This window comes from Anser brachyrhynchus, assembly GCF_964034855.1.
Source record: "Anser brachyrhynchus genome assembly, chromosome: Z".
Classification (NCBI taxonomy): domain Eukaryota; kingdom Metazoa; phylum Chordata; class Aves; order Anseriformes; family Anatidae; genus Anser; species Anser brachyrhynchus.
This window is the reverse complement of record NC_137697.1, coordinates 22,446,611-22,468,689: the sequence shown is the minus strand read 5'-3', so window position 1 is coordinate 22,468,689 and position 22,079 is coordinate 22,446,611. Positions and strand designations below refer to the sequence as shown.

The 22,079-nt window shown below is 54.0% G+C and overlaps 1 protein-coding gene across 5 annotated transcripts; it reads right to left on the bottom strand.

Moving 5' to 3' along the window:
- Nucleotides 1–12,193: 12,193 nt before the first annotated feature.
- On the bottom strand, nt 12,194–20,684 carry FOXD1 (forkhead box D1). 5 transcript variants are annotated; one of them, XR_013943246.1, is made up of 2 exons: nt 14,841–20,682; nt 12,194–14,476 (listed from the first exon to the last, which is right to left on the bottom strand). XR_013943246.1 is itself a non-coding variant. In XM_080573197.1 (2 exons), the coding sequence occupies exon 1, from the start codon at nt 20,576–20,578 to the stop codon at nt 19,238–19,240; it is 1,341 nt and encodes a 446-aa protein (XP_080429323.1). In that variant the 5' UTR covers nt 20,579–20,684; the 3' UTR covers nt 12,194–15,065; nt 19,216–19,237. The 5 variants fall into 5 exon arrangements, 2 of the variants coding, with proteins under 2 accessions (XP_080429323.1, XP_080429324.1); XR_013943247.1 differs by having other exon boundaries at nt 12,194–15,002; nt 15,107–20,682; XR_013943248.1 differs by having other exon boundaries at nt 12,194–14,989; nt 15,107–20,682.
- Between the last annotated feature and the right edge of the window lie 1,395 nt (nt 20,685–22,079).

The window sequence follows — 22,079 nt, the reverse complement described above, 5'->3', positions numbered from 1 at the left end:
CGCTGAGCTGCTGCTGAACCTCAGCTGCCTCCTGCATTTCGACGTCACTGCTGGAGTAAAAGTCTTGCCAATAAAAGCAGTCACGTTCTTTGATTCCAGCTTTATGACAATGGAAAGGAGGCCAGCACCAATCGCTCTGCGGTGGGTTTTATTAATGGAAAAGGGCGGTGGGAGCCAGTAAATCTTTGGCAGCTTCACTCCTTTGACTGCTGTCGGCCCGCGTTGTGCTTGGTGGATGGAGAGCTGCAGGCTGTCTTGAGCAGTGACAGCTCTTCCCATGCTAATGAGCTCCGCAGTAAGAAGCCCTAGACTAACATCAAGAGCTTGCACAGCTTGGGGAGAGCAAAACAGATCTTAAGACCATCCATGTGGTTTGATGGTTGCAAGAGACCATGCTAAGAAAATATCCCTGTACTCTGAACTCATCTTATTAAGGGAATAAATCTGATTTCTTCTTTAAGCTCGCATCCCCTGGGGAATGAACTGTTAACCCCTCGGTTTTAATGGATGAGTTATGTTCCTGTACAATGAAAAACAACTTTTAGTCTTATCTTCAGGAGTTTCCAAGAGAAAAGACATGTGCTGTCTCCCTAGCATAGGTGCACTTCAGGGTATTTCTGTCTCTTACAGCCCTAACAAGAGGTGAGGTTGCCAAGTAGCTTATCAGGAGATCATTTTTCCCAGGTTCAATATGTCTGTGTGGTGAGGAAAAGAGCTTTTGAGCCTGAATCCCGCTATGGGTAAGAGGTAGCTAAGTGTTGTCCTTACTCATGGAAGTATTAGAACGAGCACAGAGGAGAGCATGAAGATGATCAAGGGGCTGGAGCACCTCTCTTATAAAAGGCAGGCTGAGGGAGTTGGGGCTGTTCAGCCTGGAGAAGGGAAGGCTCCAGGGAGACATTAGAGCAACCTTCCAGTATCTAATTCCAATAGAGGAATGCTGGGAAAGGATCTTTTGTCAGGGATTGTAGTGGTAGGACAAGGAGTAATGGCTTTAAACTAAAAGAAGGTAGATTTAGATTAAATATCAGGAAGAAATTCTTCACTCAGAGGTGGTGAGGCACTGGCACAGGCTGCCCAGTGAAGCTGTGGGTGCCCCATCTCTGAAGGTGTTCAAGGCCAGGCTGAACGGGGCTTTGGGCAACCTGGTCTGGTGGGAGGTGTCCCTGCCCATGGCAAGGGGTTGGAACTGGGTGGTCTTTAGGGTCCCTTCCAACCCAAACCATTCTGTGATTCTGTGAATCTGTGATACTCCCTTCCATGCTCTGTCACTGTCAGCAAATGCCTAGAACTTGTACTCCAAAGCAGGAGCAATCCCTGTTCCACAGACCATTGCCTAACAGTCATAATGGGGGGATACCTTCTGTATCAGTGGCGAGGATGGCTTCAGGAAGGAGCAAAATCAAAGTAAGGAGCAAGAGAGCCCAGAACTTGGCTGATGAGTGCAAAATAAGAGGGAGATGCCAGTTCACTAGGAAAGAAGCTGTGGGTTAAGTGTCTCCACTGGGCAAGGCACAGAACAGGCTATTGTGCAGAAGCCTCAGGAGCTTCTTCGCAGTCTACTTTGGGGTGTGAGGTTCAGCACCAGGTACTCTCAGCAGTCACCCAAGTTGCCAGTTGCTCACAGACCTTTGGTGGTCACCAGCAAGGAGGCAAGCACATAATCCATGTCCTGAGTAGTACTTATATCACTCCCAAAACCACCTCCCAAGAAGGCTGTATCCACACAAAGTTCCTGCACAGAAGACTTGCAGCACATCTAAGCTAATGTCAATAAAAAATCTAAAAGGTCCCAGCTCTGTAGGAGATGTCACATTATTATTTATTCATTGATAAGGTCCTGCAGCAGAACAGCTATGAGAACCAGTGAGAATTGCACAAGGCCAAGGGTCCAGCTTCCTAAAGATGATCCGATTCCTTTGGACACTGCTCCAGGCTGCTCTTCACAATGACCCACTGACAGAGGAGTGCCTTGGAGCTGCTCCATCTCCGAGCCTGGTATTCATTCCAGCTACAATCGAGCCTGCAGATACGGCAAAGAAATCTGACTTAATTAAAAATGCCTACTCTTTTAACCCACCGGCACAGTACCATGAAAACAAAACAAACAAAACAGGCCTGGTAAATAAAACCAGGGTGCATCTGGTGGTCTCTGTGTGGCTGCTACGGGGGGTGAGCGGTGTGACTCTGTAGCTGCCAGGAGGCCCCGGCTGCAGATGAGCACCACAGCCCACCTCAAGCTGCTCCACATCTTCTGCAGGGGCACCGAGTACTGGCTAGGCTGAAGTGGCCAGAGCAAGGTCCCTGTTATTCTTTGACACTAATTAAGTGCCAAGTTAATTAAGTGATTGTAGGATTAGCAAACAGTGTATTTAATTTGGCAAGATCTTTGTCACACTGCCTAATCAAAATTAGCCCCAGGACTTTTTTCTGCTCTTGGAAATCATCTGGATTGTGTAAGAGGCTTTCCTGCCTGGCATGGTTCAGAAAATTTATAACTTGATCTATCTACAGTAATTCGGTGTGATTGTGTATTGCTTCATCTGCTGTATTTGTTCACTTCGACGACTACCCCTCCCCACGCACACACTGCTATTAATTACCTATCTCTTTGATTTTTACTCGTTATGGAGTAAAATATATAAAAGCTTTAGAACATGCTTTAGGTGTGATGTTTTCATCCATCTTTTTACAAAGAGAGAAGGAAATAAAGAAGGAAAGATGGAAAGAATGAATGAAAGAAGGAAAGAAAGAAGGAAAGAAGGTAACTAAATCTACAGGAAAGGCCATAGAAAACCAACTGCATTAAAAAATGATTTGTAAATTTACATTTGCGGGGCGGGGGGCTTTAGGGGTGGGCTAAATATCCAGAGATTTAGAACTTTTTTTGACATGGAGCCAGATCCACACAGATAAGTTTGGTATATGTCGGTTTTTATATTTTTTTTCGGTAAATTCTAAAGTTCCCAATTCGCCATTCAAGTCAGTTATTGCAACTCAAGACCGGAATTTATAGAGCGCTATCAAAATGTCTTGGTTATGTTGGATCTTGATTGCAGCTGGATTTGCCTTTATTTTTATATTATTTTTATAGGAGGTGGAAGAAATGTGGCTGTGCATCCCAGCACGTGAGCGAGTTTATCAAATACGAGGCAGCAGCCGGAACAACAGGAAATCGCATTAGAGAGTCCAACTTCTGGTTGGCAGAAGCACGTTAACCTCTCATTCATGTCACTGGGTTTAATACTCTAACTTTGTAGTAAAAGCGTCTTCCCCGAGCCCGGGTTCATAAAAGTGTTAGTGGTCCTTGATGTTCCCAGCAGAGGATAGTAAGGAAAACACAGCCCTGAATAGCTCACATTGATTGCAGCGAATACAGAGCAGGAGGGTCAGCACCATTTCCCAGCCCAGAGCCAGGGCTGCAGAACTGAGCAGCTATTCATAGCCACTGGACCCTCTCCAAGCCGTGAGTGTAAATTTACTTGTATCATCTTTGCAGAGAGGAACTGTAGTCCCCAGTGCCTCCTGCTTGATTCGGATGGACTGTTTATTTGTTTAGTCCTGTAATGATATTATCCACAGGGCTAGAGCCACACAGGGAGGATTAGGAATTCCTGGAGGAGAAGCTGTGTGTTTATTACCATGACAGCCCCGTGTGACACAAGCCAACAGTTACTTGTATTTGTTCTTACCCCCTCTGAAAAAGTGGAGCCTGCAGCCGAGGGGCAGGGGTGTAGGATCGATCTGCAAAACCTGCAAGCGAAGAGGCTGTTAGAGGGAAAGTGGTGGGATCAGTGTGCTGAAAACCCCTTCCCTGGCTATCTGCAAACAGCTCTATCGCAGGCTGCTTTCAAATGTAAATGTCCGGGAAGGAGGGCGATTGAAGACGACGACACGATACATCAGCGACTGAAGTCTTTCCAGCAACTCTCACACTCCCAAACTTGTGCTTTTAACCTGCCTTTCAATAACATTTAACAAGCCATCTAACTGAGATTTTAACCTTTTCAAAATAAGCCCTGTGTTCCTAAATAAAAGCACTTGCACCAAATGCTCTTGCAGGTATGTGCACAAGCCCAGCCAAAGAGGAAGAGGGTGTAAGAAGGAAGAAGTTTTTTCCTTCTTTTTCCTTTTTTTTTTCTTTCTCTCTTTTTCTCTTTCTTTTATTTCCTATTTTAATAAATATTTAGTCATGTAAAGGGAGCGAAAGGCCAAAAGTAACAAAGAACTTTAGGTTGTTTAGATTGCTTGGGAACTCCCTCTTTGCAGCTGACCATTGCTACATATAGGTTAATTTCCACATGGAGCTGGAGAAACTCTATCCCCGGTTTGTGAAGCATGGGTCAGCCGAAGCATGTTAATCTGTTTAGCATGTGTGCTTCGTGGAGGTGCCAGACCACCACCGTGCAAGAGCAGAAGCAGCAGCAGCCATGGTCCTTGGGGGTAGTTAATAAAGACTTTAAGGGAAATAAGTTTATAAAGGTTTCAGTTTGTGCACCGTGCCAGCTTTGGGACATTTAAGGCTTCCAGCCCTGCGAACCAGAAAGCCGAGAGGTCTCCGGGTAGTTTATAGCAGCCCTGGAAGGCAGAGCGCCGGTGGGGGCAGCCCGGGAGCCCCTTCTCCTGGGTGCAGGGAGGGCGGCAGCGGCTGAGCCCCCAGCACCACCCCGGGACACCCCGAGAGCCCGCACATAAAGGCACCTTCACCTCCTCGGGCACCCCGAGGTGTTTTCAGGGCCCTGGTTTTAATCCGCGCCCTTCCCGATGCGCTGCCTGACACCCAGCTTGGGGCTTGCACAGCGTGCGAGCCGCTAAACGAGGTAACAGCGAATAAAGCTCCGTGGGTCTGCTCCTGGAGCTCACAAAATGCAGGGTAATAACGTCCCTTCTCTATACCGGGGATGAGATGCGACGCATGTGGCGCTCGGGCTGTTCCTCCGCTTCTTTCTCATCGGTTTGTTGTTTTTTTTATTTTATTTTATTTCTTATTTTCTTTTGAAATGCTAGACACTTATTAAAACATTTTTAAATAATCAAAATATTTGATGATGAGTATTTATTTTGACAAGGGTTTTGGTTTGGCTTTCGACTTCCCGTTCAACTCTATAGACTGCAGTATTAATTTGCTATAAAACCAAATGTGGTTGAGATTACTCTGCCCGGGCTCTGGAGATCAGTCATTCGGGAGAAGTTTCCCTGGTAGATGAAATGAACAGTCACAAGCACATCTCTCTGCATTTTCCGGCATGCTTCACCATATGTTCCTCGGAGCCAAAGGAAGCTGAGTAATGCCTGGGAGAAAAAAAAAAAAAAAAAAAAAAAACAAAACAGATACACCCACCGGCTGTACCAAGCCACCATCCCGAAAACAAGCACATCCACGCAGCCCGATCCCCGGGTCCTCGCCGTGCTCGAAGATCTAGGACCAGAAAGCACGCCTGGAAAAAGGGGGAAGAGGTCCCGCCGCAGGTCTGGGCGGCACACCGGGCTGCCGGAGAAGCCGGCGCTGATGCCCTGGCCTTGGGAACCACCGGGCGAGCTGGAAATGGTCCCCGAGCACGGCTTCTGCAGGCCGGGGAGCCCTTTTTCTCCCTGGAACACTTTCTGGGTGTTGAGGGTCGCTAAGAAGAGGCCAGCGCCGAGAGAAACCGCAGCTCACTGGGGAAGCTGCTGGTGGCCATGCTTCCAGTAATAAGGACGTTGCATATTTGCCTTCTTCCCCTGGGTGTTTCTTCTCTGGTGTCGGTCTCTTTTCGGCCATGACCTGCTCCAGATCCCCCAGAACAAAAGAGCTCAGCATTTGTCCCCCTCGAAATCCACCACTTTTACGTCTCCTTTTAGGCCTCCTGCCCTTTCGTGACACCTCCAGTAGGCTACTTTCCTCTGCAAAGTTTTTTTGGCCTTTTTTTTTTTTTTTTTTTTTTAAATTTAGGGGGTTGGAGTGACTTTACAGCCTTACACGTATGTTAATGAAGCTGGAAGTGGGCGGCATCCAAAACGGTCGCTATGGTGCATGCCGGCACTCCTCGCCACTCGTTCTCACCTGCCCTGGGAGGCGATACGCAGCATGGTGACAAGGGCTGTGACACACCGTAAAGCTGTTGCCGGGAGCAGTCTGAGAGCCCAATGAAGCAGCCAGACACGGAACACCGAGAGCCTCTAGGCCGGGCTGTGAGGGGAGAAGATGTCACCCACTCCAGGGCAGAATTTCCTTCCCGGTGTGCTCATGCGGGGCCAACACATGCACACATGCACAAAGACTTCACTGGGAAAAAGAAACGTGTGCAGGAGGAACAAAGCTTCCTGTACCCAACTTTGCATCTCTCTACTTGTCCCGTTAAAAAGCACATAAAGTGTGATTTTCTTGAGGAGCGCCGAGGGTGCTGTACCCCTGGCTAAGCATCGCCCCGAAGCGTGAGAAGCACTTTTCCATCGAGGGTGTTTAGCCCTTGGAAAGCCGTCCTGTCCCCTCCCTGCCCGAAAGAGCGGCGAAGACCTCCCCTCCACAGGGGAGCCCCTCTCCGTCCCTGCCAGCCGGGCACAGCTCCCGGCCAGCTCAGGCCATCAAAACCCTCTTTATTGCTGTGATGACCTACAGCCTGTTTTCTTTTCCTGCAGGATGCAGTCGGAGCTATTCCATTTGGAAGAGTCTCCGCACGGCCTGGCCGCACGCGAAGCGGGAGCCATGCGAAAGGAAGCTGAACAAGGAGTTTCGGGGAAATGGGTATTCTTCGCTTGATTTCCGACAGCCTGGTCTTTCCGGGGACCTGAGGGATGGCAGGGCTGCGAGAAGATGCGGGGCTGAATTTCCAGCGCTGCCGACGAGGGGAGCTGGGCTGCCCTGCAGCATCCCGGGGGGTCCCCGTCTCACAAACTCCGGGAAGGACACGGCTTCGGGAGTCGGGTGGGAGCGATCCCCGGGAAGCGATGCCGGAACGGGGGAAAAAAATAAATAAATTACAAAAGCGAGGTGCAAAATTAGGACGCCGGCACGAGGCAGAGGCTGCGAGCCCACGCACCGAGTGCTGGGCAGGGGGGTCCTGCCGTCCTCACCTCTGCCTTTAGCAGAGGAGAGCCTCAGGGGTCGCGGAAGAGAGCCGTGGGACATCCCCTGGGTGTGGGTGGGTGCGGGTGGGCACGCGTGGGGCCGAGCGCCAGGGCCAAAAGCACTTGCCGCGGTTTCTGCAAGGCTCCGAGTGCAAGCGGCGTTAGAAAAGAAAACACCCCGGGCCGATAAACTCCCCCAGAGCAACGCGGAGCAGAGCAGGCTTCCCGCTTTAGAAGTTCTCCCTGTGTAAAAAGGTATTTCGGTTCTCTCCAAAATAATAAATCCCAACAGCAGACAATAAAATTTACTATCACAGGAGTAACAGAAGCCTAAAATATTCCGAACATGTTCCTTGAACAAATAACATAATCCCTGGCACACTGGAACACATGGTTTGCTTCAAACATGTTTCATTTTGTCATCGCATTGAGTGTACAGTATTTCTCTTTGGGTGCAAGAGTGATTGATATCTTTGGAAGAATTGTTTGTAAGAACATGAAAGTTGCCAAAGCAAACACGTTGGAGGGAAGTGTGCAGAAGGGGGAGCAGAAGTATTTGGAGTAGATCTGAGTTTGGGGAGTTCACACAGAGGTGAGGCAGCTAGATGTAGAACAAATAAAAACATTTTGCACACTTCATCTAAATAAATTATATACAAAAACTGCCCTTTTGTAGACGGCAACAGCACAGTTACCACGCTTCTTCTCTCATGCCCGTATAGAATGTGGGCTGGAAGCCAACTTTCTTCAGCTAATGATTTGTAACTTTTGCTCCACTTGAATGAATCTATTAATATTTAGATCTCCCCAATTCTGCTCCATAAGAGCTGTCAGCATTGTTAAACAAAATAATCTATTTACCTTCTGTGGTACGTGTCTAGCAGTGGCGTGCGTGGCTCGATGATGTACGCTAATAGGTTTTTCTTACGCTCCACTGCATCGGCCAAAGGCAAAACTTCATGTATTTTGATCCTTCTTTTTAAAAAATAATGTTTGACAAAACTCATTAAAACGCGCAAACTTTCGGGTGTTAATTTAATAACTTCCATTCCTGGAGGACAAATATTTATTTTAATTCCCCTTTTATCTCTTACTGCCATCAACATCTGGGGAGAGTTCCTGCTCTTGCTGCTGAGATACAGCCGGACGACACGCGTGCTTTCCGGGCAGGTCGCGAGGGGTGCCGCCGCTTCGGGCTCGCTTTTCCGAGGCGACACCCATCCCCGGGGCAGATCCTCCTGGCCCCTCTTTTCGGAGAAGACGGGATTTCAGAGAGGCAACAGGACACCCCCACAGCTCTCTGCTTTCCTCCACGACCGCGCAAGGGACACGTGGGTTCGGGGCTCGCAGGAGTTCAGGGGCAGATCAGCGCCGGGTGCAGGTTTCAGCTAAACCTCTTGGCCCAGAGCTTTGACCCTATGTTCATGCTACTTGCAAGAATTTCCCATTCGGATATAAAAAAATGTTCCCAGTGCTAGTAAGGAAACTTGTCGTATAACGCCCACGAGGAAAACAATGTGAAACATGTAAAATGTAGACAAACAGCTCAGCCACCTGCTGATTGAGACGACTACCAGGCACACAGCTGCAGCTGCCCCTGGGTCTGGACAGGGAGCATCCTCCATCCTCATCTACTTGTTTTCAGAAAGAGAGAGGTCACCGGCACCAGGGCTTCCCCTGGGGCTCCAGAAATGCAGATACTGGCCCTGGGAAGATCCTGTGCTCTCTAAAACTAAATAAACTCTATGAAATTGAGTACAACTCATCAAACTCTCAATTACCCCTCACGTCGTCCCGTGGTCCTGCTGGCCGGACACCCTCTCTTGACGGGCTCTGGGCACCCCGGAGCAGCTTTCCGTGGTGCGGGGCCCCAGGAGCCGCCCGTGGTGGACGTGTGCGGGCAGGAGAGCACTCCGTGAGCAGAGAAGGGGGGCTGTATCACCGAGTTAGGTCAGTGGTAAGGGTGGTGAGATACTCTGGGAGTGTTAATTGAAGGGGAGATCTCGCTCAGAGATCCTCCTTCTGCAGATGAGCAGATCTGTCCTTTGAGCTGGGAATAGAAATAAAATAAAATAAAATAAAATAAAATAAAATAAAATAAAATAAAATAAAATAAAATAAAATAAAATAAAATAAAATAAAATAAAATAAAATAAAATAAAATAAAATAAAATAAAATAAAATAAAATAAAATAAAATAAAATAAAAGTAATACATTGTAGGCTATATACCCCTAAGGGAAATACTTGGTCGGTTTTGTCCTTTGGACTCGTCCTGTCGAGGATCAGAGGCGACACGCTCTGTCCGGGATACCTCGGGGGCTGCCCCCGCCTCCCACCTGCCTGCCCCTCCCCGGCTCAGAGCCTGTCCTTTCCCTGTCTGTTTCCCCTGCCGTCTGCTTGCAGGGACGAAGAAGGGGACACCGACTCGGCCCTCCAATTCTCGTCCCCTCCCACGACATCCCACTCGTGGGATGTGGAGCCTTTCCAGAGGAAAAACAAGGAAAACGGGACACCGGGACAAAAATACCTTTTTTTTTCCCCCTTGGCCGATACGAGTGTGTTTGCGGAGGTGGGGAGGGGACCAGACCGTTCCTTAAAAATGTATCCCGCTATAAAAAAGAAACGGCACTAACCCTACCCCAGCGTTACCCATCCCTGCTGACACGGGGTGCGATGCGAACACCAAACCTGAGCCCCGGGGTCGCCGCTCCGGGACGGCTCCGGCCTCGCACCGGGCCCCGACGGCGGCGGCACCGACGGGGCCGCAGACAAAGGCCCCCGTGCCATTGTGTGCGGGCACAATGGGGATGCGGCTGCCCCGGGCAGTCTCCGGCAAGGGTTTTCGGAGGCTGGCCGCTTTGCCAAGTCGTGAGTGCGAGCTCTTTTCAGGCACTTTGGTCGTATCTAGCCTGTAAATTAAAACATCTGAGCGTAGCAGACCGGTGTTAATGAAGAAGAACATTCTTATCCTCCCTTCCCCCGTCAGCACCAGTCCTTCATTCCCGGTTATGAGTACGAAATCGCTATATCCCCCGAATATCACACGGGGAAGAAGCGGTGCCGCAGATCTACGAGGACTGCCGATGCTGCCCGCGCATCTCCCGGCTCTGCGCTGCTCGACGGAGCCCTGGCCAGCTTAGCGGCACGTTTCCCCGGGGCCCTTCGTCCCCTTTTCTCTCCCGACGGAGCTCCCCGAGCCAGGCTGGAGCAGCAGAGCCGGGAGGGCAGCAGGACAAGGCGGCGAGCTGCTCCGCACCTGCACGGCCTCTCAGCGCCCCGCCAATCTCCCTCCCAGAGCTCAGAAATCAGGCAGAAACCCCCAGGGGAGAGAGAGACCAGGGCCTGCGAGAAGGAAAGCCAGAGGAAAACATAACGCCTAGGAGGGAAGACTTCGCCCCCACGCCATTTTTCTCTCCTCCGCTTTTGTAGCTAATATCTCTTTATCTCTTTTTTTTTTTTTTTTTTCTCTTTTCAAGGTGGGGGCAGGGTGGTGGTGGAGAGAAGTAATTCTGCTGAACAGAAAACCCAGGCCCGGGAAGGAGTTTCTTTTGACTGATCAGGGTGATCTATCCAGGCCCTCTAATTAGAGAGGGATCCAGGGTGGCATTAGTTTCCAAACATTTTAATCGAGCTTTAAGCAGAGCTCTTTTCAATGGCAGGAGATAAATGTAGCAACTGTTACCGTCCCCCCTGAATGGCCACCTCCCATGGCGGGCATTCAGTCTTCCTTTCACAAGCCCTAAGCAGTTTAGTCTATGGGCCCAGCAACACTCCACATATCTTCTAATTAGTCTAATTAGAAAGGTGGATTGATAGATGCAAGGAAGACAGAGTTAAGTTAGGAAGATGCTCAATGCTGCCAATCTGCGCTGGGGAGCGGCTTATTCTCTGTGGGAGGAAAAAAGAAATAAAGGAAAGGAAAAATAAAGGAAAAGAAAAGAAAAAAATAAAGAAAATAAAAAGAAAAAAGAAAGAAAGAAAACCTCGGAGCCTGACACGAAGGACAAATCCCGAGGAATCCGAGGGACAGAAGCTGCTCTTAATTTGGGGGGTGGGGGGGATACAAAACTTGGAGGCAGAATCGCCTTTTTCTGTCCGGGCTCTGCCTCAGTGGGTTTGGCAGCCCCCAGGGTGGAGGATCCGGGCCCCGCAGCACCGCACAGCACCGCACTGCACCGCGCCGGGCCGGGACGCGCCGTCGGGGCCACCCCTGTGGGGCGGCCGGCTTGTGGCTCGGACACCGGGCCCCAAAATCACCCACGCGTGGAGGGAAAGGAGGGGAAGGGGAAGGCGGGGAGAGGCGTCTCGCTTCCCGGGTCTTCACCTGCTCGGCTCCAGGGGGGCAGAGAGGTCAGGGACCCGCGGAGGGCCGCGGGAGCTGCGTGTGTTTTGGGCTGAGTGGCGGGGGTTGTTCGGGGTGCGGGGCAAGGAGATGCCCAGATGCAGGGAGAAGGTGCGGGGGGATGCAGCGCGGGTGGCTTGAGGGACGCTGAACCTTTAATTGGGCAATAAATCTGGGAAAGGAGCAATGGGGCAGCGCGCGCAGGTGTCAAAACATAGGGGAAAGTCCGGCGGCCACCGGAGAGAAAGGCCACCACCTCTCCTTTCGGCACCCCCCCCGTCCACTGAGCCCCTTCCCCACCCGCTCTCTGGCTCCTGCCTCCCCCTACCTGCCCGCCCCCCTTGGCAGGCAGACCAAGCGGTGAGCCATTTCCAACTCAATACTCCGTTCGGGGAAGGAGTGGGGAGAAAATCAGACCCACCCTGTCAAAGTCCCTAATCAAACTGCCGGCGAAAGGGGATTCGCAGACAAAAGGAAACAATGGAAGTCTAGTTAGATCATTTTTCTGGACATTGTTTATGGTCTGGAAGGGATCAATCGTTTCAAAATGTTACCAGTAAAAATGATCCTGTGTGGAATGCAGCTAATCCTTTTAGGTTCCTGTCAACTGTTTCCACTCAAGGAACCCGATTTTTCAAATCAAAGGTGCAGAACTCAATTGCCGAGGGATTTATACCGCCGGGACCGGGCTCCCCGCCCCTCCCTCCCACCCCTAGCCCCCTCAACCCCCCTCCCCGGTTGCCCAAGGGCTGGTTTGGTCTCCCACCGCCCTCACCAGGGCTGCCTCGGGAAGAGGGGCACCCGCTCACCCTGGCCCGGCCCCTGGGTTTCGCCCCACGCCCCGAGCGGCGAAGGCGAGGAGAAGGGGCAGTCCCGGCCCTCACTCGCTCCGCTGCCGAGGTGGCCATCGCCGGCCGCGGCACGGCACAGCCACGGCGAGAGCGAACCCCGACGGGGGCCCCGGGCTCGTCCCCGCCGTCGGGGCCCGGCTGGGCCCTCACCCCGCACCCCGTACCCCGCACCCCGCACCCCGCATCCCGCATCCCGCATCGCTCCCCCTCTCGCAGGAGAACCCCTGTCTGTGTTCGGACGGGCTGTGCGCCCAGTCCCGCTCCCTCGACGGCAGCTCAAGTCTGCTCTGCCGGCGGTGCGGCGGCGTAACCCAGGCCGGGGACAGGCACCGGGCAGCCGGCCGCCTCCACCCGGAGCTCCCCGCGGATCCCTGGCTCCTCTCCTGCTGCCTCGACGGGGCCGCGGAGGTTTGTGCAAGGAGCAGGAGCAGTATCTCCGGGGCTGGGTTGGAAACCTCTTGTGGGAGCGCTGGGTTTGACTGCCCGCGTGTCAGCAAGTTGTTGTGGACTTCCTCTGGGTGGGGACGAAGGGGGACTTCCCCGGAGGGGAAAGGAGTCGGTTCAAAAGCAGGCAGACAAGTACCCCACGCCGCGCCGGTGTGTGGGCCGGAGCTGTGCCGCGCGGCGGCCCGGGGGTCCGGCCGTGCCGGGACCCCCCCAAAAACTCGTCCGGACAGATGTCCCGGAACCCAGGGAAGAGCCATCGCAGGGGAGTCGGGCTGAAAGCGACCTAAAGAGGGCAATTTCCAGAGGGCCGCCCTTCGGCTCCTCGCAGACGAGTCGGAGGCAGCGGGGAGGAGGTCTGCGGTTTGGTTTTCCCGGCTCCGCTGGCTGCCGAGCGCTTGCGGGACAGTAAAAGGACACACGCTCGTGTGCGGTCCCCCACATGCAGGGCCGTCTGCTCGGAGAAGACGTGAGGAACTTGCAGGGAGGCGGAGGGGAGCTTGACAGAACCCACCGAGCTGCCCCCGACGGGACTTTGTGAAACCAGGGGCAGGCTGGATTGCATAAAATGAATTATTTTTCTCGGCCCGTAATTTTTGATCTCATCCAGTTTCAGGCAAACCAGTCACCTGTCCCCTCTCACTTTGCCCTGTACTATTATTTGTATTTTATTTTTTCACCGTGGTTCCTTTAAACGTGAACTATTGATCCGAAGAGACTGCCTGTCTTCACACGCACACACGTCTTGCAGACAACAGGTGGAATTTCCCTCTAAACACGAATATTAGAAAGCTATCAGTTTCCTCTGGTGGTTGCTGAATAAGCAGACGTGACAGCGTTTATTTTAAGAAAAGAAAACCTGAGGAAGACACCTCATTTATCTTGATTGTGTGTATCTAATGGGTTTAATGTATTCTGGGCGTACAGGTGTGCATGTGCCCTCCCGTCCCGAGCGCAGGGGAGCAGACCGCGGTGGGGAGGCCGTGTCCCCAGGCACTGCAGGCGCTTTCCACGCTGCACACACTTGCCGCAGTGGCTTCCGCAGCGCTGCGGATGTGCGGGAGCGGGTCCCGGTAGCCGCACCGGGTCTCGGGTACACACGCCTGAACGTACACGCGCATTTCGATATACACAGCTGCTTTTCTAGCGCTCGAAGGGGAGAGAAATACCTTCGGATTAAGCGTGGATAAGGCCTTCCCAGTTTCGGACAACGAATTAATGCAACAACCGAAATCTCTATTTATCCTTTTGCTTCCAACGTAAATTGTATAATTTATCATCTAAATATGGGGCCCCGCAGACTTCTGCATGCCGTTTTGCTCCATCAACGAGAGGGAAACTTAGAATCAATTCAACAGGTCTCTTGTGGTTTAGAGAAAGGGCAAGTTTAATTATTTTGAATTAAAAAAAAAACAAAACACTTTCCGTCTAAATTCACTTCAGCAATATCATTTCTGAAATTGGCAACACCTTGCATTAAATAATAATAATAATAATAATAATAATAATAATAATAAATCCTGAGTACGGCCCACTCTAGCTCTACTTTCTTGGCTGTCCGCGGCCCCACGTCCGCCGGGTCCCCGCCGTAGCTCCCGGGGGGCGGCCCCGGTGAGCCCCCGCTCCTGGGCGGCCGCGCAGTGCCCGAGGTGCCGCACCGGCTTTTGCCGTCGGGTTGCCTGCCCCGGGCTGCGCGGCCCCAAGCCCCTTGGTTATTCGCCTCTTCTCTCTTTTTTGGGGTCGAATCCGGATCTCCGCGGCAAGCCGTGCCGGGCGGCGGTTTTTCTCTCCTACAAAAGCAAAAAAAAAAAAAAAAAAAAAAAAAAAAAAGAGGACAGGCGGTTTATCGAGCAGGTCTCCGCCTCCCCCCAAGTCGATGGACGGCCATCTGTGCAGGGCAAATACGAAGCCGTTTGCTGCCGCGGCAGTGATCCGAGAGCAGCTAGTTAGCATCGGGAGTGCCATTTTCCTGCACACCCGTCCACACACGCGCGCGTGTGGGCATATATGCGCGGGGAGCAGCTTCTCGGCGTGGCTTTCGCGGTGGGGTGGCGGAGGGGAAAGGACGTGCAGAGAAGGGAGAAGGAGCGCTGCGGAGCGTGCGGGTGAGCGGAGAGGTGAGTGAGGGGTGCCGGAGGGCGAGCGGACACCTACCTGCTGGGAGCCGCCCGCAGCGGGCACAAGCGGCGGGCACCGGGCACTGGGCACCGGGATCCCGCCGGTGCGTGCGGCCCGTCCCGGCTCCGCGCCGAAGGGGAAGCGGGAGAAACTTCGCAGAGGAAGGGGGAGCCGCTGGTCACAAGCTGGAAAACGGATCTGCTTTGGTTAGCAAGTTCCCGTGCAGGGAGCATTTGGCCATGATCATAATTTCCATGATTTCTGTCAAATACAATATTATCAGAGACTACTGAAGTACTTACTGTAAGTAATGAAGGAAAGTATTACATACAGAGCGGAGTCTCCGGGCCGTGCCAAGGGGCCATTAAACCAGAACCACTTTCCAACAGATCCCCCGCACAGGCCCCAGCAGCGGCGGGGGCAGCCGTGCGCCCTCCCTCTCCACCAGCACAGCAAGAAAGGCAGCAGCGGAGAGCAGGTGAGGCCCTCGCCTCCCCTCCTGCCCTCCGGGACCCAGGACGGGGCTGACCCTGGGTGCTTGAAACCAGCCTGCGGGGATGCGGGGGGCAGCAGCCGCCTCGGAGAACCCCCCGGCTGCCTGGGGTTGCCTCTCGCTGCAGCAGAAAAATGACCAGGAGCGAATGGCCCAAAGGATCTGCTGCTGGGGATGCTGCAGGGCCGGGGAGCATTGCAGGGGAGCCCCGCGGCTCGTCCAGGCTCCCGGTGCCGGCGGAGCCGTAGGGATATCGGCCCCCTCTGCGCCCCGCGGGGGGAGCGCTACGCCGGGAAGGGCGCAGCGTGCGGACGTGCAAAGTAATCAGCTCCGAAACGGGGGAGGGAAGGGGAAATTTCTTTCATAGAGGATGTGGGAAGGGACCTAACGCAGTCCCGCTTGAGAGAAACGTTATACAAGATGGCTGAGAAGAAATAATTAAAGAAAAACTAATTAAAAATATATAAATCACCCAACAGAAACAAAGAAATATGTAGAAGGAAACGTTTCTGGATAGAGACACTGTGTGTGGCATAAAAAGCGATTGAATACATAAGGGCTTCATTAAATTCCCAATAGATAACATTTGGCTAAATCTATCCCTAGATTAAAACTCTGCATAATAGCTCCATAAACTAAAAAGTTTCTTTTTGTGTGGTCCTTCTGGAGGAACTGATTGAAACATTAGCCCCCATATAGAGCAATCCCCTCCCGATTCAGCTCCAGTAATTCGTCTCTCAGCCCTACGGGGATATGATGAGAAAAGGAGACGGGTTAATGAATCCACACTTTGTAGCTGGAAGGAGGAGGAGGAGAAGGAGGAGGAGGAGGAGGCGACACCATCATGTTTGTCCCACCAGAGTGTTTATTAGGGCTCAGCCTATTTTCGAAGAATTGTTCCACCGGGATCCGTTCCTGCTAGGACCGCACGTCCCCTCTGTCCCCCTGGAAAGCCCTGGACACCGCGGGTGCCAGGGGGTGTCCGCGGCCCGGCACACCGGAGAGCTGCGGCACCTGCTCCGGCGCAGCACCGGCACCGCCGGGCAGGGCGGCCGAGGCCGGGCGGCTTCCCGGAGAACCGGGCGAAAGCAAGCGCTGGGGGCTGCCCCCGTCGCCACAGCCCAATCCCCCGACCCCTTTCCTCGGCGCTCGAGAAATGAAGCCGCGGCACTTTTTGCAAGCCCATCTGCCGGGAAGGCTCCCGCTTCGCTCTCAGCTCCCAGGCGAAGGCCCTGTGCGCGCACGGCATAAAATAAGGAAGGAACGAGGGGCCTAGCGGTCTCGTTGCCACATATATATATATGTATATATATATATATATATATATATATACACCTTTGGAATCGGCCTGCCGACCCCGGGGAAGGACGGCCGCAATCCCATCGCCTGAGCTATTTAGCCAGGGCTGGGGCCGGGGCCGGATGCGACCTGGGCGCACGGGGCATCATACCCCGCTCGCCGGGGTTCGTGAGGAAGCCAGCGAGGAGATCCGGAGCCTGTTTTCTCCATGTGCCTCCTTTCGCCAGGGCTCGCACGGCCTCTTTGCCCCGAGCCGCTGCGGGAGCGGCCAGAAAGCAGACCGACCGCGGGCAGCCCCCGCCGCCGGCAGCCCCCCGCTGCCGGCAGCCCCCCGCCGCTGCCTTTTCCCTCTCCAGACTCCCCCCTCTTAGTTTTAGCCACAAGCCCGAGGGACGCCCGAGCGGGGCTCGGCACCCCCAGAGCCCCCTCGGCCAGCCCCGGCGGGGGTGTGGGCCCGGGGATGGGGAGTTAGTGGTTCCCTGGAGAATAACGCTGGTTTCTCCCCAGGGTGCAGGTACGCGGAGCCTCGGGGTTCTCTTCCCTTCTGTTCTAAAAACTAAACAGGACGGTACGTACTTGTCCTCTAAGGGACCTGGGACACCCAAAGAGGCCCTCCAGCTACATATTGCAAATAGAGCCCAGCAGAGATCATACGTCCAGTCTTTCCGCTTCTGAAAACCACTGTTTTAACCGTGCATTGCTACCAACAAAACTGAAAACCATCATTTTTCTGTCCACAAGAATACTGAAAACTAAGGCGACGAGGTACTTCGAGACATAAAAGTGTATAACCGTATAGACTTTCCTTCCCCACACCAATGAGCACTAAAAGACTTCTCTCCCCCCCCCCCTTTTTTTTTTGTATTGTTTTAGGAAAATTCACATGATTTATCCCACGATTTACTAAATTCTGTAAATACAGTCTTACTGGAAGAACGCCCTCCTGATCTGGAAAGCTGGCGTTCCAAGCCCACATAAGCCTCCACATGCCTACTCTGAAAACGTTCGATTCTCTTTTCACGCCTAAGCTCGAAATATTTGAGGCGGACTTTTTAGGTTAAAAAATAATTTTAGTCTACAACATAAATATCTGTTGATCTTATGCGTGAGAAAATGAGAGTTCAAAACCGAAAAAGCTTCCTTACACGGTTGGTTTCGTACACCTACGTCTCCTGACTTCTATAGCTCTCGCATTTAATCAGCTCATCAATAAAGTATATTCCAATACTCATTTTATACTATGTGTAAAAGTAGAAACACATGTCCGTACTATCGTCATAGAAATTTAAGAGGTTAGGACAAATCTCTGAAGTTCCGTACATGTCCCTTATTACTATTTTCCGTTGGGCCTATATGATGCCAAACCGTGGTGCAGTTATGATTTAGAATTCACCCAGAAGTATAAAAATGGCTTAAAACAGTGTTTATAATCAATCCTCTGACTGGTACTTTGCAGGACTAGGCTTTAATCCCACTAGAAAGACCTATTACTATTTATTCCCTCTTTTGTTCTTGCTCGAGCTTTCTTTCTTTTTTTCTTTCTTTCTTTTCTTTCTTTCTTTTCTTTCTTTCTTTCCTTCTTTCCTTCTTTCCTTCTTTCCTTCTTTCCTTCTTTCTTTCTTTCTTTCTTTCTTTCTTTCTTTCTTTCTTTCTTTCTTTCTTTCTGTCTGTCTTTCTGTCTGTCTTTCTGTCTTTCTGTCTTTCTGTCTTTCTGTCTTTCTGTCTTCTTTTTTTTTTCTTTCACTCTCTGCTAGGACTAGCGATGGCTTGACTGTGAAGATCTTATTTAGATCTTCATCGTGGTCAAGTCCAGTCATAATACATTTCAAACTGTAAATTTCCTTGAGTGTTGTGTTATGAATCCCGAGGAAAAATATATCGATGCCCTAGAGAAGGGAGAAGTATTAAGGACGAAAGGGTCCGAAGCCAACTGTGTGGCAGAGCTCCTTTTGTATTTTGGTTTGGTTCTTTTTTTTTTTTTTTTGAAAATTAAAAATTTTATTTTTGAAAATGTGTAAAAATTTTACATTAAAATGGTACAATAATACTTGCCAGTAATTTTTTAACAATATTCCTTGTAAAGAATACGCATAAAGTACAAAATAAAAACTCCGTAAGTCTATTATAATACAAAACACAGGTTAAAATAAGAAATGATAATCTTGACTTTCTTCTGTGTAAACATGTTAATCTTTTCTTTTCTCTTATAAAAGTACATGAGACAAGTGTACTAAAATGAAAAAGTATTGCTTTGCTGTCCTCCCTCAAGCCTTTTCCTTTTCCTGTAAGTTACTGTTTGTAAGCTCCTAGACCTGAGAATCTCTGAACTTTGACGGTTTAGAGACGTTATTTATTATTATTTCTTTTCTTATTTTTTAAGGAGTAGCGAGTAACTTCCCAACAGCACGACCGTCCGCCCATGCAGCATATCGACCTGGCTGTGCATTAGGGCAGGTCCCGGGCGGCCCACCGGCCGCGGAGGACGACCCTCGATCCCCATCGCTCATAAACCCGCGCAAAAACCCGCGCAAAAACCCGCGCAAAACCCCGCGGCTCCGCTCCTCGCCGCGTCCGCCGGGCGTCCGAGAGGCGAAGAAAAGAGATAACCCCGGATCCTACCTTCGGAAAGACTCCGAAACCCTTAACAGTTAGAGATGCGGCCCGCGAAGCCGGGGGCGGCGGGCAGGGGGGCGGCGGGGGACAGGCCTCCGCCGGCGCTCCCCAGCGGGCGGGACAGCCCCGGTGCTGCGGCCGACTGCGAGGCGCAGCTGCTGCCGGGGCCGGGACCGGAGCCGGAGCCGGGTCCGGGGCCCGGTCCGGGGCCGGGGCCGGGGCCGGGGCCGGGTCCGCCCCCGATGATGCTCTCGATGGAGAAGGGCGAGCGGGCCACGGCCGCGCCGCTGCCGGGCTTGGCGGCGTGCAGCGAGGCCGCCAGCGCCGGGCCCAGCGGGTGCGCGTAGCCGAAGGGCGTCCGTGCCAGCTCCGCCGCCGGCAGCAAGGGGCCCGGCGGCGCGGCGGCGGCGGCGGCGGCGGCGGCGGGGGGCTGCCGGGGCGGCGGGGAGGGGTGGTGGAAGGCGAAGAGGGCGGAGTGCGGGTGGTAGGGCTGGAGCTGGAGGCCGTAGCCGCAGCCGTAGGGTCCGTAGGCGCAGGGCGGCTGCTGCGGGGGCTGGGGAGGGGGCTGCGGGAGGAAGGCGGCGGGGTCCACGGCGCGCAGCAGCAGCTCGGGGGCCGGGAGCTGCTGCCGCTTGAAGCGCTTTCGGCGGCGCAGGAAGCTCCCGTTGTCGAACATGTCGGCGGACTCGGGGTCCAGCGTCCAGTAGTTGCCCTTGCCCGGGTTGCCGGGCTCGCGGGGGATCTTGACGAAGCAGTCGTTGAGGGAGAGGTTGTGGCGGATGCTGTTCTGCCAGGCGGGGAACTTCTCCCGGTAGTAGGGGAAGCGGCCGCTGATGAACTCGCAGATCTCGCTCAGCGTCAGCCGCTTCTTGGGGCTCTGCAGGATGGCCATGGTGATGAGGGCGATGTACGAGTAGGGCGGCTTCACCAGGCTGTTCTTGCCGCCGCCGCCGCCGCCCGCCCCGCCGCCGCCGCCGCCTCCGCCGCCCGCCCCGCCGCCGCCCGCCGCCGCCGCCTTCTGCGGGCCGCCCCGGGAGGGGGGCCGCGATCCGCCGGGGCCGTCCCCGCCGCCCGCCCCGCCGCCGCCGCCGCCGCCGCCTCCTCCTCCTCCTCCGCCGCCGCCGCGCACGGGCGACCGCGGCAGCAGGGCATCGTCGTGGAGGTCGCCCACATCCTCCTCGTCCTCTTCCTCCTCCTCCTCCTCCTCGTCCTCGGCGTAAGAGCGGCGGCGGCGGCGGCGGCGGCGGTGGCGGCGGCGGCGGGTCTGCGGCTCGTCGTCGTCCTCCTCGTCGTCCTCCTCGCCCACCACATCGATGTCGGTCTCCTCAGCCAGCGCCGACGCCTCGGACATCTCCGAGCTCAGGGTCATGGCGCGGCCGCGGGGCACCGCATCGGCGGCGGCCGGCGAGGCGCGGCGGGCGGGCGGCCGCGCTCCCCACCGCTGCCGCTGCCGCCGCCGCCGCCGCCGCCGCCGCCAGGCCCCCGCTCCGCTCCGCCGAGAGCCGCCCCGCCGCCGCCGCCGCCTCCCGGTGCGGGCGGGCCGCTCCGAGCCGCGCCGGCCCCCAGCGCCGCCGCCGCCGCCGCGCCGCGAGAGCGCTGCCGCCGCCCGCTCGGTGGCGGCGGTGGCGGCGGCGGGCGGTTCGGGTTTTGTTGCGGGGTATTTTGGGGCTGCTTTGGGGATTTCTGCCCCCTCCCCTGCCCTCCCCTCTTCGGGGGGCTGTTGGTTTTGTTTGGGGATGGGGCTTGGGGGGCGGGGGGGGCCGTGCCGCCGCGCCTGCAAGCCGGGTCCCCCCTTCTTTCTGCTCACCTCAGCCCCCAGACATTAATGGATGTGGGGCAGGAGGGAGCGCGCCTAGTCCTGGGAGGAGGAGAGGGGAGCGGGGAGGAGGGAGGGAGGGAGGAGGCTGGCGAGGAGGGAGGGAAGAAGGGAGGGAGGGAGGGAGGCAAGGAGGGAGGGCGGAGGGGGGCGGCTTGCCGGGCCCGAGGAAAGACGGTGAGGAGGCTGGGGCCGAGTCCCAAAGAGGGCGGCCTTCCTCCCCGCCTTATAGCAAGGGGGCCCTCACATGGCTCCCGGCGTCAGTGCGGACCCGGGCCCCCCTCGGGGCGCCTCGCCGCTTTGCCCCGGCCGGGAGGGGCTGAGCCGGCCCGCGGGCGGTCTGCAGTGGAGAAGGGGGGAAATACAGACATCTACCCCCTCCAAAAAAAAAAAAATTAGTTTAAGTTTGTCCCAAACTGCTGGAGCATCTTTGCAGGATCCGTGCCGGGAGCTCAGCACCTTCCTGCACTGCCCCCGGGGAGCGGGTCCGGTTCCCGTGGGAAGGAGGAAAAACGCCTTTTCGCCCAGATTTCAGCACCGCTGTGGGGAGGCGGCGTGGGGCCGACCTGAGGAGGGGGCTGCGGGAGAGCCCCGCTGCCGGTGAGGCTGCCTCTGGGGAGCTGAGGTGTGCAGTGCCTTGGCGAGAAGGGGCGTCGGGCGGCACTTGTCTCCAAGTCCTCTAAAATAAAGTTTTCTACCCAAATCAATGTCCCCGTGTCCCCCACACCAAATGAAGGAGGTGGTGAACTAACAAACTCCAGATGAAAACTTCTGCCCACGGGATGGTTTTCGAAACTTCTCTGCCCGCTCCTTCCTTTTCCTCCTCCAGAGCTCAATTTATTTAAGAATTGAATGAAATATCTCTAGATGTCGACCTCGCAAACTCTCGGAAAACCGTCTCCAAAGCACACCACTAATCTCATAGTTTATTTGTAAAGCCATTGTTTTTAAGGGGAGAGAAGCAGATCCCTCCATTATGGGAAACATTAACAGAGAATTAGTTTTACATCTTTCTTATGCGAAGGAAAACAATCCACCGGCCTTTAAATTGCCA